Source organism: Emys orbicularis, chromosome 7 (genome assembly GCF_028017835.1).
Source record: "Emys orbicularis isolate rEmyOrb1 chromosome 7, rEmyOrb1.hap1, whole genome shotgun sequence".
NCBI lineage: Eukaryota > Metazoa > Chordata > Testudines > Emydidae > Emys > Emys orbicularis.
Genome location: NC_088689.1, coordinates 124,703,652 through 124,720,213, shown reverse-complemented (window position 1 = coordinate 124,720,213; position 16,562 = coordinate 124,703,652). Strand labels below are relative to the sequence as shown.

The 16,562-nt window shown below is 44.3% G+C and overlaps 1 protein-coding gene across 1 annotated transcript in view; it reads left to right on the top strand.

The window, feature by feature from the left end:
* Window positions 1-16,562, top strand: part of SLC25A26 (solute carrier family 25 member 26) — a 130,143-nt gene that overhangs the window by 108,480 nt on the left and 5,101 nt on the right. Inside the window, exons 7-9 of the mRNA XM_065407721.1 lie at window positions 916-985; window positions 12,179-12,243; window positions 13,514-13,587. Coding sequence (XP_065263793.1) covers window positions 916-985; window positions 12,179-12,243; window positions 13,514-13,587 — 209 coding nt within the window. The remainder of the gene's footprint in view (window positions 1-915; window positions 986-12,178; window positions 12,244-13,513; window positions 13,588-16,562) is intronic.

Sequence of the window (16,562 nt, the reverse complement as noted above, 5' to 3'; positions counted from 1 at the left end):
CAGGCCCCCATCCTGCTCGGCACCGTACTTGAACCTAATAAAAGTATAGTCCCTGCCCCAAACAAGTTATAATGGAAACCGAAAAGATGGAGATAAACAGGGAGGTTGAGGATGAGAGGGCAAGGGACCAGTGAAATGATTCTATTTGGGATAATAAGCAGCCAGCCTGGCATCCCCACAGTCTGTTCATTGCACCCTCTTGCTTGCTAATAGCAATTTCACTGATCATATTGTATGTTTGACTGTATTCTTAACGCTCGTTGCATGGAAAACGCTGTGCATGTCAGTGATCTGAGCTCTACATGTGTGTGTAGAAATGATGAGATAAAATAAATGGATTGGAGCATGGTGTGTGGGGAGGAGAACAGCACATGGTCCCTAATCACATTGGGTAAAAAATCAGGGACCCACCTGCATTGTAATATATTAAACCAGGAGTGATTTTTAAAGAAACACCCTGGAGGGGTGTGAGGGAATAGTTAATATTTTATTAAGCTAAGGACTTCCCCTCCCGTCCCCCCCAAACAGGGATGTTAGGCACATACGGGATGGAAAGGCAGAACTGATCTCAGTTTTTGTATGGGTTTTTTTTTTAGTGTTCTGCTTTGCATTGTTTTATTTGCCAAAAAGAAAATAAATTTGTGAAATATTTGCAACTCGGCATTGCTGCAGACTTAAGTACATACTTCGCGAATCCCTGTAAGCGATTTGCTTCAAGCCCTCTTCAGTTCTCTCTCACTCCATCTGCTTGTTCGAGTGCAAAAGTTCCTTGGGAAAAATCACTTATTACATCACTGAAAAATGCTGCAAAAATAGCTTTTCACTTGAGTTCCCATCTTTGGACTTAACTCACATGGGGATCAGATAGATTCAAATGTTTAATAACTTCTTATTTTCCTTTCTCTTTAAACACAGGATCTCTGGTCATGGAAGCAGGGTCACGTGGTTGATTCTTGGCAGTCGGCAACCTGTGGAGCTTTTGCAGGTGCAAAGGATTATATGTTATACTGGGAAAGGCTCAAGAAGAAAGGGAAAAATGTGCAAATCTATTAAGTATAGCAGAACAACATTCCTTTGTAATTCTAGTTTGTTTGGAGGAAAATGGATCCAGTTGTTATTTGGAAGAAGGAAAGTCCTTTACCGGGTGCGGGGAGAGAACACTGAAAAGGGTGTCGGCTTGAAAGACAACCAATTTGTTTTTGACAAATTTCTGTTATTTAAAAACCAGGGGCCTGTCAGTCAGGCTTCCAGATTAACTTGGAGTTGATTTGTAAAATCCTCCACGAGGAGAGGCTTTGCTTGGGTGCGGGTCTGTGCAGCTGTCTGCCCCAAGCTGTTCTCCAGGGGTTGAAGTGATTGCAGGGAGAAGCCATGATTCACCATTCATGTGACAGCTGTGACAGCAGCGCAGATTAAGGAGAGTCAGGAGAGCAGAGGATAGCACTGCAACAGCCCGGAGGCAGGACGAAACATCTGGGCAATCTCCAGACGCTAACACAGGAATAAAGAATGGCAGAATACAATATCGCACTATTTATTACCAAACAAGCCAAAAGTTAATTGAATTCTTCAGTAGGCCTCTTGGCCTCGTTCAGCCTACTGTAGATGTTTAAAATAACTTTTAAAATGTCAATTAATTAATGACTCATCAATATATTTGACAAGTTACAGAGAAGAAAAACAACAAACTGTCTTAATAGAAAAACCAGATTAGTCGTTAAGAGATGAACAGCCAGAGCTTTTCCCAAAGGAAGTAAAATACAGTTTAAGATTCCAAATTGGTAACAGAATATATGGAAGGAATAAATCCTGTTTAAAAGCAACAATAGCGTTTCTGAAGCTGGAGATGAATAACAAATAGCTTTTGGCTTTGGTAATCTGCTGATGTACCAGAAAAGGGCCTTTAGATTGTCTTTAAATCATTAAAGGATAGGGGTCTAAATATCTCTTATGTACGTAATTGGATATGAAGTTTCTGACCTTCACGTATTATTATTAGTAATGTTGCAGTGGAAATCAGGTCACCAATCAAGCCTTCTCTTGTGGTATTAGGCACTGTACATATACATAGTAAGAGACAGTCCCTTCTCTGAATTGCTTACAGCTGAAATAGATCAGACAAAGACTGATTATCCCCATTTTACAGATTGGGATCTGAGAACTGGTCCACACTCAGATTTTGCACTGATTTAACTAAATCAGTGCAAACCCTTTAATGGATGCAGCTATATTGACATAAAAGTGTTTACATCCAAAACCAACTATACTAGTATTAAAACTTAAAATGAATCAATATAACTCAGGCTTGAAAATTTACATCAACCCAGATACATTGCTCAGGGGTGTGAAAAATTCACAGCTCTCAGCACCATACTTAAGCCGACCTAACCTCTGATGTAGATGTGGCTAGGTTGACAGAAGAATTCTTGGCCTGGATCAATGCTAGGGGTTGTGTTGATTTAATGAGATCTGTTTCTAAACTGCTATAGTTAAATGGGTGCAAAACCCCCTGAAACACAGAGGAATCATGTGATTTGTCCAAAGACTTCTCCCAGGAAGTCTCTGGGAGAGCTACAAATTGAATCCCGGTCTCCTCTGAGTCCCAGTCCAGTGCCTTAGCCACAAAATCATCCTTCCTTGCCTTGCCCATTTGATTCTGCTCAGGGTGGTTGTGACAGGAATTGTCACCACCTACTGGCTTTTTGGTGACCTATGTTCACCTCCTAGTGATCACGTGTGAAAGAAAAAGACATCCAAGGACCTGGTCTGCTGAAGTGTCCCCAGTTTCCCCTGGACTCACTGGCAGAGCCATAAATGTGAGTCCAGGACACTCAGCATTTCACAGTGGTCAGTTAGGACCTCACAGGTTTGGGTCTGACCGTCTGGACCGGCTCTGCAGAGGCGTCCTGTTTTGAATGAACTCCCGTCAGCATTCCGCATGAGGTTTCAGTGCAATTGACTGCAGCGGAGCTATGCATAAAGTTAAGCATGTGCATTAGTCTTTGCTGGGCTGGGGTCTAAAGTTTGTTGGGTATGTTGTAGCAGACGGCAAACTTCCCTTCTTTCACACTCTGCCTTTCCCTCTTTCCTCCCTCCTGTTTTTTCCTCTTTTCTCCTTGTTTCTTCCCACCAACAATATTTCACACATCCCCTTGTTTTAAGACCAGCTGCAAAACTCATTGAGATGAAGAGGATTCTTTCCACTGACTTCACCAGCTTTTGGATTAGGCCCTTACTCTTTTATTTCCTCTCCCCATCTATAGACATGTAATAGGAGGGCATCATATGGTGATCGAATCAGACATTGCCTCCAATGTCAGCTCCTTTGCTACAACGAGCAGTTCCCTGGTTCTGAAGTCTGTAAATGATTCTGCAGCTAAAACATATCAGAATAAACTGCCTGCTTAAATTTGTAAACGTAATCTATTTTATGAGGAGGTCGGGGGGAGAAAACCCAAATCTAGCCACAGACGCAAACCCTCCGTAAATAAAACTGTGTGTGTATATTGCACTAGAGTGATTGTAATACCACATTATAACCTCTGGAAAGGGAGAAAAAGGCTTTTATGCGAGCAACAACTAACCCGTAATCACTGTGATGTTACCAATACCACAATGATAGTGTTGAGACACAGAGAGCATGTTGGACTCGTACTTCCCTTGTGTTCTTTGCTTCACCACAAAATTTGACCAAACACTTTAGAGGTCGGGAGAACAGACATGGTGATAAAGCCAACAAGCTGAATACACAATCCTTTTTTGGCTTCTAGTTCTAGACAAATTGTTGGATATTTTCTACCTTAATCATAATTTACAGTTTGGTGGAGAGAAGACAGACAGCATCAGTATATTGACTTCCATCCAAAACACCTGTTCCATTAACGCCTGTGAAATTGCGGCGACTAAAGTCAAAGATCTGTGAGAGACCTGACTGTCTTTCTTATTGTTTCTGCACGTTCACATTTTTACACATATGCAATCAATGCACTTATATATAGAAACACAGTAACCATGAGCATAAATGTAAATGAGACATTGAGTTCTTTCTCTGCCAGCTGTTAATAATCTAGTCCATAGGTGCCGTGTCTTGATTCATATAATTTCTTCTTCCTTTCTGGCCCCTTGGCCAGAGATACTGGTTAGAGCAGCCTGGGGGCTGCTCTAATTTGTGCCATTTGGCAAGGATCCCAACAGACCTTCTATCAGGTGAAGAAAGTCAGAGTGCAACATACTCAGGTCAAACCTCAAACTCCCCCCACCCCTAACACATATTCTATACTAAGAAAGGCAGGGAATGTAGTGAAAAAGCCATCATAGGTGTCTATGCCTTCTAGAGAACTAGCACATGCCAGGGAAGTCTTTGAAAAGCACAAAGGGAGCAGAGGGACTGAGAGTCTGCCCCAGAATGTCAGGATTCAAAATCAATGGGATGGAAAATAATACTAAAAGCTATTGTCCTGGCACCTGGGCTCCTGTTTCATTCTGATGAGCTCGTCTTGCTGAAGATATAGCAGAAATAGAAGGAGGGTGTGTGTAGAGATGGGTGATGAAAATTATTAGAATTATAGGCTTCCATCTGAGAGAAACTGAAAATACAGAGATTCTTTTGTTTAGAGAGGAAATGAATGAGGGGGGACACGATAGAGCTATATAAAACAATGAACAGTACAGATAGGGAGGATGGACAACTAATGGTTAGACCTCAGTGCCCTGGGCCTGTCTGTCCAGTGTCCCATCTCCAGCTGTGGCCATCTCTGATACTTCAGAGGAAGGAGACCAACCCCCCCCCCCCAGAATACATTGGGGTTCCTTCCTGACCCCTGCAGGTGGCCGACTGAAACCCTGAAGCATGAGCTTCTAGGAACATAAGATGTAAATCAGGAGTGAGCCCTGCCCGCTACCATCACAAGCATAGAACTGCAGTCATAAATTTGTCCAGCTCTCTCTTAAAACGAATTACGTTGTTTGCCCCGCACCTCCTCTGAGGGGGCTGTTCCAGAACCTCAGCCCTCTGATGGTTAGAAACCTTTTTCTGTTTTCCAGCCTGAATTTGTTCATGGCCACTTTATATCCACTTGTTCTTCTGCCTCTGAAGGTCTGAGCCTTAGATACTACATTAATTTGGCTCTAGAAGAACCTTAGATGAACAAAATAAATCAGGGCTCCTATTTACCCTTTCCCATATCACAGGAACAAGAGGACACTCAGTTAAATGGAAGGTCAACAAGTCTAAAACTGATCAAAAGAAACACCACAGAATTTAACCTGCGGCGCTCACTGCTGCAAGAGGCCAAGAGCTTGGTAGGACTGAAAAATCTGGACAATTAGGCTGTGTCGACACTAGAGAGCTTATTGTACCAATGCATCTGCGCCTCTGTAAGATCTCTCGTGTAGCCACTCTATGCCGACGGGAGAGAGCTCTCCCATCAACGTAATTAAACCACCCCCCACGAGCGGCAGGAGAGGTTAGTACTGTGCACACTAGCGCTTATGCCGGCGTAATTTACGTCGCTCAGGGAGGTGGAATATTCACACCCTTGAGCGACATACATTTTGCCACCGTAAGTGATAGCGTAGACATAGCCTGTTAGAGATAAAGGGAATGTGCAGAGTTACAATAGAGAAGGTAACATTTTTCAAAAAATAAACCACAAGCTCTAAACCTCCTGTTCTCGGGCAGGTCTGATGGGGGTTAGGAAGATGATTCTCCTATGGGCAGATTATTCTATCGTAGTCCAGTAGCAGGCTTCTTGTTGGGACTAAGGGATAGCTCAGTGGTTTGAGCATTGGCCTGCTAAACCCAGGGTTGTGAGTTCAATCCTTGAGGCGGCCATTTATGGATCTGGGGCCCCAAAAAAAAAAATAGTTGGGGATTGGTCCTGCTTTGAGCAGAAGGTTGGACTAGATGACTTCCTGATGTCCCTTCCAACCCTGATATTCTATGATTCTATGTCTAACTGGTGGTATCTGGGATTGACCACTGTCAGAGGGTGGGTGCTGGGTTAGCTGGATCACTGACCTAATCCAATATGGCAGACCGTCTACAAAAAGGAGCTGGAATGTCACTTCAGTGCAGTGGAAAAATTCTCTGATTAAATAGGCCCTCTTTCTCCAGGCCATAAAAAAATATGTGGGGCTGCACATGAATGATTGATGTACTGTAGTGACACAGCCACCGAGTGAGTCTTGTAAATAATGAAACACTAACGAGGGCTTTTTACATGTTAAGTGGAAGGTCGCTGTCACCTCCTTTTTGATCTAATTAATTCTGACAAGACTTACACGCTGGGCCTGAGAGCCTCCTTAACCAGACAAGGCAGAAAAAGCCGTGACGAAATCAGATTTCAAGACTTTCCTTTTGCAGGTACTCAGACCTGCAAATCTAAACGGATTAAATCATTACAGATGAGATGAATTGTCCCCAGGTTCCTGTATTCTGCCTGGTTTTATTCTTCCTTTAATAAGCCATTTGGCTCTGCTCACCAGTACATGAGATTCACCGTTCTGCAAAGAACTAGCAGCAGGCGCTGGTAGCACTATACAGTGTCAATAAGGCATGCACTGAGTGGATTAAGAACTGGTTGACAGCTCTCAAAAAGTAGTCGTCAACGGGGAATTATCCTTGAATGGGGGTGTTTCCAGTGGGGTTCTGCACGGATAGGTGCTAGGCCTGATGCGATTTAGCATTTTCATCAATGATGTGGAAGTTGATATAAAACCGCTGCTGTTCAAAAGCGGCTGACACCAAGATTGGCAGAGTTGTAAGTGACGCGGCCAGGGCGGTCGTGCAGAGTGATCTGGATCGCTTGGCAAGCTGGGCCTATTCAGCCAAAATGCATTTCAAACAGCCAAATGCCAAGCGATCCATCCAGGAACAAGGAATGCAGGCCACACGTACAGAAGGGAGTCTGTGTCCTGCAAAGAGGTGACTGTAAAAAGGATTTAGGAGCCATAGTGAACAAGCCACTGATCATGAGCTCCTTGTCAGATGCTGCAGTAAAAGGTGCTCATGTGACTTGTGGGTGTATAGACAGGGGATTGGTGAGTTGGAGCAGGGAGGTGATTTTTACCTCTGTACATGCCATTAGTGAGAACAGTCCTAGATAGCGTGTACAGCTCTGGGGTTCACATTTGAGAAAGGGGGTTGAAAAATCAGAGAGGCGGGCCAAACAGAGCCACAAAAGATGATTTGAGGGCTGGAAAAAATGCTGTACAGCAAGAGATGTAAAGAGCTCTATCTGTTTAGCTTATCAAAAAGAAGACTAAGGGCTTGTCTATACTTAAAACACAGCAGCAGGACAGTAGACATAGTGCTGTCTACACCGGGAGTTAGGTTGGTATAACTGCCTTGCTCAGAGGTGTGGATTTTCCAGACGTAAGTTGGTAGTGAAGACCAGATCTTAGGGTATGTCCACACTTACATTTTATAGCGTTCTAACTTCCCTGAGTGCAGCAAGTCTGAGCGCTTTAAAGCTTTAAAGCGCTAGTGTGGACAGGCTCCGAGCCCCGGGAGCTGTGTTCCCAGCACTCGGAGCTATTCCCCTCGTGGAGGTGGATTACCAGGAGCGCTGAGAGAGCTCTCTCCCAGCGCTCGCGCACGACCACATTCGCTCCCGCGGCAGCGCTTTGAAGTTTCCAGGGTAGACATACCCTTAGAAGTGACTTGATTCCAGTGTACGAGTCTCTTTTACAGGGAGAAAATCCCAAGATCTAGCCTCTTTGACCAAAGTAGTAGATTCTCCAACTCTTGATGTCTTCAAATCCAGACTGGCTGTGTTTCTAGAAGACACGCTTTAGCCAGGCACAAGTTACTGGGCTCACTGCAGAGGTAACTGGGTGAAATGTTAACGACCTGTGATGTACAAGAGGTCAGACTAGGTGACATAATGGTCCTTTCATAGATTCATGGGGCTTAAGACCAGAAAGGTCCATACTGCACCTAAGCCCAGAGGATGCGTGTGCTGAACTGGGATTTAGGATTGAATTTCACCCATAATGTCCTTAGAAGCACTTGGTGGTTGCAGTGGTGTCACCTGCAGCTATGTGAAAAATGAACTGGGTGCCTGGTTGGATCCTGGTTTGTTGAAGGGGCCAGCAAACTTTCTGGTGAACTTTGGGGACTTTTTCTCCTGAATCCGGAGTCCTTTATGCTGGCCTGTCTCTCCAATGCTGCCTTACCCCTCAGCAGGCCCAAGCATCTTCTCTGCACGCTACCTGCTGGTGTCTTGGGGCATAGTTTGCCCCCCCTCTTGCCTCCAGGTATGTTGCAGGGTGAGAGGAGGGGAAGCATAAAACAAGTTGCCCTCTGTCCTATCCACAGGATGTGTTTTTGCACGGTGCCTGACAGAACCCGCGACACATGCATGCACTTTGGACAGTCCAGTTTCTAATGCGCTTCTTTGAAATGGTCAGTCCTGTCTACACTACAACTTCTTTCCATTTATAAACCAGGGCCCCTGACACAGTTATAGTTGTAATGCAAATAGGACCATTGCCTTATTAGCTGTAGCCTGTGAATGAAATTGTTCTTGGAAAGTAATAAACCTTATGAGGTTACCCTAACAATTATCTTTGGCATTTTGGAATAAAGGTGGAGCAAATTGATTTTGTCAGACCCATTGCCTTGTATAAAACATGGCTCCCATCGCTGCCAGCTATAAATTTTAGTTCTAGTCAAGCATATGCAAACTTGCATTTAATTTAGCTGTTACGTTGCTGCATGTTGTGCTCATGAAGCACATTATTGGTGCTGTCATCATTCTAAATCAATTCTTAAATCTGTAAGAAATACTTCCTGGTGAGGGAAAAGGGGGAAATTGACATGCTAATGGCAAAAGAGCTGAAAAGATCCAAACAGACATTTGGGAAAATGGAGAACTACTCAGCCTAGATTAAACCACTGGATAAGAACATTTGGAGACATTGTATCCAAGAGTAATTTGTACACAATCCAGGCACTGTAGCAGCCTAGATTTATACCACTGCTAATGAGAAACTTTGCTAGGACTAAGAATGCTTTAAGAAACTGCCAAGCTCAGTTAAGAAAAATAATTGAACATTATGGGAACGTTGGTAATACTCCATCGTCGGCCCTGAGATTTGCACTCCAAGCAGGACTAAAATCCCTGTTTCAGAGTTTTACACTAATCCTGTTCTGTGGGTAAAGGAAAGACTTCACTTTCCAGCCTTGTTAATTTGGAAGTGTTTATGAGTATTATTTTAGCTACTTTAAAAATACAGCATTGACTTTAGCACAAAAGGTTCTAACCAAATTGTTCTCTCAAGGCCAGTTGGTCATTTAGTCCAGAACTGGCTTAGAATGGAAAAGAAGTCTGACCTTAAATTAATATGGAGCAAGAATGAGCTGGCACATAGTCTAATTTGCTTAAGGTCTTCATATTGGCTTCCTGAATGTAAACCTTTTTCTGCTTCTTACAGGGGCATAGCCCCCTCCAAAGCAAAACTGATCAACCAACCTACTGTGAGGAGAAGCTGGGCACCTTGGTCCACTTATTGCTTGAAGTTCCCTGATCGGTTTGAGAACCACGGGCTCGCCCGTAGACATACCAGACAACGAATACCTAATTGTCACTGAATGTTCCTTTATGAATCATAAGAAGTTTCTCCCATGCAGTTGACATAGAAAGCTACTCAAAGAGCCAGTTGGCCTTCTTTTTACATGAAGAATTATGTTGATATTGGAAAACTCAGAAGAGAGAGAGAGCAGAGTTAAAACACCGGCCAGTGGATAAATCTGATTTGCAATAGTTTACAGATTTAAAGAGGTCCCAACATCCCCCTGGAGAAATAAGATCAATAAGGTGCCACAAGGACTCCTCTTGTTTTTGCCGATACAGACTAACATGGCTACCACTCTGAGATCAATTTCTCTATATTCCATACACTGGGTTTATACAAACCCCAGAGAATAAGATTTTTCTTTTCTTTTCTTAATATTGCGCTGTTAACGAAAGGTAAATATTTATTTTGGTGCATCTCTAGCTGTGTTTGAGCTACTCCTTTTGAGTTAAAATATTGTGGCTGGGAGTGAAAGAGTGAGAGATCAGAGTTAAATTTAGAGGGGGAAATAAAGAGAATGGTTGAAGGGGTTGCTTAGAGGGATTGGAAGAGGCTCATACGCTAATGAGGGTGGTATAAGAACCTATAGAGAACAGAATAGAATAGCCCCTGGATAGTGAAAGAGGCAGAGGCTGTAGTCACTGAATTAAAAGTGTGTGTGTGCGGGGGGGCCTGTTAGGCCCTGTCTGTTCTTTGGGATCCAATTCTACAATTGCGTAGCTTTAGCATGATGCCGCTCCCTTGACGTCAGTGGAATTACTGCTGATTTACACCAGTGTAAGCAAGATCAGAACTGGGATCTTAGTTTGCTAGAGGCTTGTTGTCTCTTGGGAGGGCATAGCAAGCCAGTTGCATTGTCCCTGCACAATCCTTGATGACTGATTATTACCAAGGAAGTCACAGCTGGGCCAGCCCTTCTGAGTGAAAGTAATGTGCTCTGAGAGTGGTGAGGATAGGGAGGATGGAAACTCATTGAAAGAAGAGGGTGCTTGTCACAATGGTGCTGGAGGGGGGAGGCAGGGGAGCCAGAAGAAGAAAACGCTTTGTAGTGGAAAAATATTTAACCTGGAAGGGAGGGGAGTTTCGAGAGCCTGGATGATTGATCACTTTGCAGAGTCCCCCTAGCCACAAACAGATTGGGCTGTCAGGTGTCATGACTACTCCATTTTGTTTCTTTCTGAAGTAGCATTTGCCTGTATTGTAAGAGAGATTACAGGAGAACCTTAGAGTTATGAACACTTTGGGAATGAGGGTTGTTTGTACCTCTGAAATGTTCATAACTCTGAACAAGACGTTCTGGTGGTTGTTTCGAAAGGTTACAACTGAACGTGGACTTAATACAGCTTTGAAACTTTACCACGCAGAAGAAAAATGCTGCTCTTCCTTTATTTTTTTAGTAGTTTACATTTAACACTGTACTGTACTGTATTTGCTTTTTATTTTCATTTTTTGGGGGTCTCTGCTGCTGCCTGATTGCATACTTCTGGTTCCAAATGAGGTGTGTGATTGACTGGTCAGTTTGTAACTCATAACTCCGAGGTTCTACTGTATTATCAGTAGGGCCCATCCAACTGCTCCAAGACCCCTGCTTCCTTTAACAGGGTAATTCCAGATCCAAACTCCCTGGATATGGAGTTCCAGATCGAGTGTCTTGTGGACATCATTAATCGCCATATTTATTTGCCTATTGCCTATTTATGGGGTGTAGCACCTTTTCATCCATACTACTTTAGCTATATCTGCACAGCACCCCACACAATTAAGTCCTTACCCATGGCTGGTGCTCTTAGGTGCCACCGTAAAACAAATCAATGATAATATATCTACCTATCTAGTATAGTTTATCTGTCTGGTCAGAATTTCACTCTCAAAAGACAGCAAAATATTCTGTGCTTATTTCCTTTCTGAGTGAGGGCTGGTCTACACTGGGGGGGGATTGATCTAAGATACGCAAGTTCAGCTACGCTATTCGCGTAGCTGAAGTCGAAGTATCTTAGTTCGACTTACCTTGCCGTCCTCACGGCGGCAAGTCGACTGCCGCGGCTCCCCCGTCGACTCCGCTTACTCCTCCTACCGAGGTGGAATACGGGCGTCGATTCGGGGATCGATTTATCGCGTCTAGATGAGACGCGATAAATCGATCCCCGATAGATCGATTACTACCCGCCGATCCGGCGGGTAGTGTAGACGTGGCCTGAGCAATTTCATTTGCTTTACAATATGTAGGTGTTTAAAATGGAAACTGTTTTCTTATCTTATCAGCTCTTTGGGTCAGGGACTGTCTCTTACTATATATATGTACAGCGCCTTGCACAATGGAACTCCTGTGTCAGTTAGGGTTCCTGGATGCTACCATAATAGAGTAAAAATAACAATAATAAAAATAATAATTAATACTAAATAATGATTTTTCTGTAGATGCAAAATAATAAACTCTATCTACAGACACTGTAAACATCCCCAAATTTTGAACTGAGGACCATGCTGTAAGCATGCATAATGAAATGTTTTTGACCCAGGCTGTGGGAATTATCGACAGGGTGGCATACATGTCCAGCAAACAATGCCTCACTTGTGTTTGGTATTTTAATATGCTCAGGTGGATTTGCAGCTGCAGTCACCACACCTCTAGACGTAGCAAAGACAAGAATTATGTTGGCAAAGGTAAGAGATGGCAGAACGCTGAGCAAATGGACAGGTGCATGGGCCGCAGTGCCAAAACTTCTGCATGGTAGCAACGAAATGAAATGTAGCACCACACCTATCACTAATGACTTCTGTTCTTGTAGTTTAAGCCAGGAACTGATGTGAATGTGCGTTACATGCATGGATAAAACTGGTGTTGCTTTACTTTGCCCTGTAATTACTATTCTTGTTCTTTCACCTCCCTCCTCAGGTCTCCCAAAGGAGCCATCTAAGACGTCACTGCTTTGTGCTAGGTTGTCCTGGGGATACGCTGAAATCTAGACTGCCAGTGGTTAATGCAAAAGTCTTAATGACAAATCCTTTATAGAGTCAAACTCCCTAAATTAAAAATCCAGGCAGGAACTGATTCCTCTGTGAGTTTTTCTAACAAGGGATTGTTGGCATTGCTCTTCATAGGCAGGCTTGACGCCAGACTTTCTTTCCTAGAATTTCAAACCATTGCTGTAACTCTGCCAGGGATGGCAAAAGCAGGAGTGCTAATGTAGGTGTGCCACTGTTGTTTTAATGAACGAGTCATCCAGCCTAGTCCCGAGCAAGTCTAGATTGTGGGACGGTTAAAATGCAAGCAGCTGGTACACGCTGTTGGGATACGTTGTTATCCTTTAAGGAGCTGCGCTGATGGAGTCCGAGTCACCCCATATGGGTCAATTCTCTCCACCAGCCATGTCCCTGAGTAGAGTAATCAGCTATTTCTCACTGGCCATTTGCACCTCATCTGATGACTGGTGCTGTGTTCTAGACACACATCACGTTATGTAAAGAGTGTGCGCTGCATCTTTGTGTGTGTTTGTACGTAGTACAGCCTCATTCAGCAGACATGTATCAAGGAGGGTGCGTGGCGTGTTGGTTGGTGATAATAATCATTACCCCTTCCTAAGAGCCAGGCCAGCCTGGTGCAGGCACCTCCCTACAGCGCCAGCCACTCCTCCTCCTCCAGCTTTCCACAGTTACCCAGGAACTTTCTTTGTGTAATGTCACCTCTGCCCCTTCTTGCCCTCTTTCCCCAGCAGGAAGCATAGTGGGAGGAGGGGACACCAACAGCCTCCGTCCCTAGCATCCCAGACAAGAGCATGTGACGAAGTCATAAGAGCTGGGTTTTGTTCAGAACTAGGGCCACTAGACAGTCCCATTGCTCTGTTTCGCAGTGTAAATGGATAGGTAGCTTGATAAATAACTGGATCCAACTGGTGATTGATTGAATTATGGTCTCTCTGTTCTTGTGATACAGGCTGGTTCCAGCAATGCCAGTGGGAATGTACTCTCTGCCCTGCACAGTGTCTGGAGGTCACAAGGGCTACCTGGGTAAGGACTATCTTGTGAGAGAATATCTATGAGACAGGTGTGTGTGTGTGTGTGTGTGTGTGTGTGTGTGTGTGTGTGTGTGTGTGTGTGTGTGTTAATGCGCTGTAAAAAACTATGAATTGACTCGCCGTTCACAAGACCAAGTAGAAGTCATTCAGGTATGTGTGTGTACAGCACCTGACACAACGGAGCCTCTAGGAGCTACTGCATTACAAATATTAACCAATAATAATCATTACCCCTTCCTAAGAGCCAGGCCAGCCTGGTGCAGGCACCTCCCTACAGCGCCAGCCACTCCTCCTCCTCCAGCTTTCCACAGTTACCCAGGAACTTTCTTTGTGTAATGTCACCTCTGCCCCTTCTTGCCCTCTTTCCCCAGCAGGAAGCATAGTGGGAGGAGGGGACACCAACAGCCTCCGTCCCTAGCATCCCAGACAAGAAAGCAGAGGAAGCTAAAAGCCAAGAAACTGAAGCTGGGATTTGCAGGTGTTTCCCTTCCTCTCCATGGGGTGCTGCAATTCTGCATTTCAGTCACCGCGTGGCACCGTGTAAGGCTATAAATCAGCAACTCCCAGTCCATCCCCACAGCATTGCCCAGCAGGAAACAGGCCCAGAGCCCCAGAAAAATGCTTCAACGTGCTGAAATACAGAGGGCAGGAAAACTGAGGGAAGCCGCTTTGAAATGTGCACCCCACAGCTTGTTCTTCCTTTTTCCTGCCTCGCTCAGGTTTCTACGCATGGAGTTTCACAGAATGAAGACATCCCTCGTGGGCTAACCCTTCAGTCCTCTTGCCTCTCTCAGTGGGGAATTGCTCAGGTGTGCCAGACATGAGTAGCACCCTGTCACTTAGGCAAATAGTATCGATGGGGAAACAGGTTATCAGAGAGAGGGTATGGGGCTTGCCTGAGGTTACATAGGACATCCATGGCAGAGCATTTCCATTGGATAACACATTAATTACATATGTACATATGTGTGTGTGTGTGTGTGTGTGTGTGTGTGTGTGTGTGTGTGTGTGTGTGTGTGTGAGAGCAGCGTTTCCTGACTCTAACATGCATCATTAAATGTTATGCATTGAAGAACAACAAAACACCCACTTGGATTTCATAGAATATGAGGGTTGGAAGGGACCTCAGGAGGTCATCTAGTCCAACCCCCTGCTCAAAGCAGGACCAATCCCCAACTAAATAATTTCCCTAGTAAAAATGCATATTTTTTTTAAAAATCTGAATAGCGACAGAGCTCAAAGCATCAGTCTGATCAGCTCAGGACTGTGCAGCCTTCTGCACAGCTCTGTCTCCCGAAATAATTAGCCACCTAATAGGCAAGAATATCAGTTGCAGCAATGTGGCAGCAGGACATGTTTAGCTCATAAGAACACATCATAGTCTAGTATATAAGGCCCAAGTCAGAAGGCCTTGGGTTTCCACTCAGCTTTGGAAGGCACTTGTTGTGTGATGCTGGGTGAGTCACCTAGCCTCCTTGGGCCTCAGTTTACCCATCTGTAAGAATGGGAACAATGCTTCCTGGCCGTATGGTGGAGTTGTGAGGACTCATTCATTCGTGTTTGTAGAGCGTTTTGAGAGCCTTGGACAAAAGATGCCACAGGCGTGTAAATTAGTATTGATTTGCATGGATACCTGGTCAGTTCCTAGTGGGCTGTGCTCTTTGTGTGGGAGAATCAGTGAGTCGTTCAGTAGTGGCTAGCTGTAGCCTACACAGAATACAAGTCCTAAAATAATGATAGCTAACGTAGATTGCCTCAGTCCACATGCGAGAGGCCTGTGGTTTTGAACCGTAAATCCTAGATTCCACCTGCACCCAGTGGGTGTATGCGGTTCAGCTGGTAGTTGTGTTATTGTGCCTCTGGGATTGGCGTCATACATACGCTATGAGCTAATTAAGTCTGTAGTTACTGGAGTGACATGCGCAAAATCCACATGGAGCATTAACTAGACATTGGGAACAAATGCAGGTCTGGATGGGTGCAACAGGTGTTGCTGTTTTTCCCCCTTCCACAATCAGACTCATTATGCAAATCTCTAGCTTCATTTCTCATACCCTTCTAGATCAGCCTGTTTGCCAGTGCTACTCTTCGCTGCTTTAGGGTTTAGAAACCAACTCGATAGCCAGTGCTGTGTCTGCGCGACCCTGGATGTGTACTCTCCAGTCTAGTTACAGATAATTTTCCTTAACACCCGATCTGTGGTCACACAACTAGTAAAAGTTCAATATTCTTTTGCCACATTTGGAAAATAATTCAAAACAAATTTCAGGAAGTTCTTGGACCCTTATTCCAGGAAGCATTCCAGCTGTTATGCCCACCCCAGACTGTTCGTTTTGTATTGTCTCAGGACGCATTGAGCTAGCACTTGTAGGTCCCTTGTCTGTGGGTCGGTTTCATGCACTGTACAGCAATGTATATGCTTAGAAGACCATGGGATCTATTTTCAAAAGGACAAATAGCAGTTAAGCACCCCACTCCTATTCGACGTCTAAATCCCCCCTTTCTGTTGCACATAATTTGTGTTCTTTCAAGCCTGTTTCACAAGTGCCCATTTAGCCAACCAGAATTCAAACTCTGTCTTCAGATTGTGCCACTGATGCAATAGAACCAAAGGGTAACCCAGCTCTCCTCAACGCTGCACACCCAAGAGAAAGCAAAATAATAAGCAATCCTGAGAACAGAAACATGCAAAAATGGCCAAACTGTGTCAGCTGCGAGGAGAAGGAAGAAAGCCTTGGGAAAAATAAATGCAGAGACAGCCGTGCCTGCTGCCAATTATAAATGTATTAATCAAAACCAATAAAAGTGTCGGGCTTTTTGGCTGGCAGCAATGTAAAATAATCTATGGCTTCTCTACTAAATCTCATATTTGAAGAGAAGGAATTCTGGGGCAGAGAGATGCATTGCCTCTTGCCACATTATTAAAACCAGAGTGCAGGACTCACTTCCTGTTTTGCACCTAGTAAA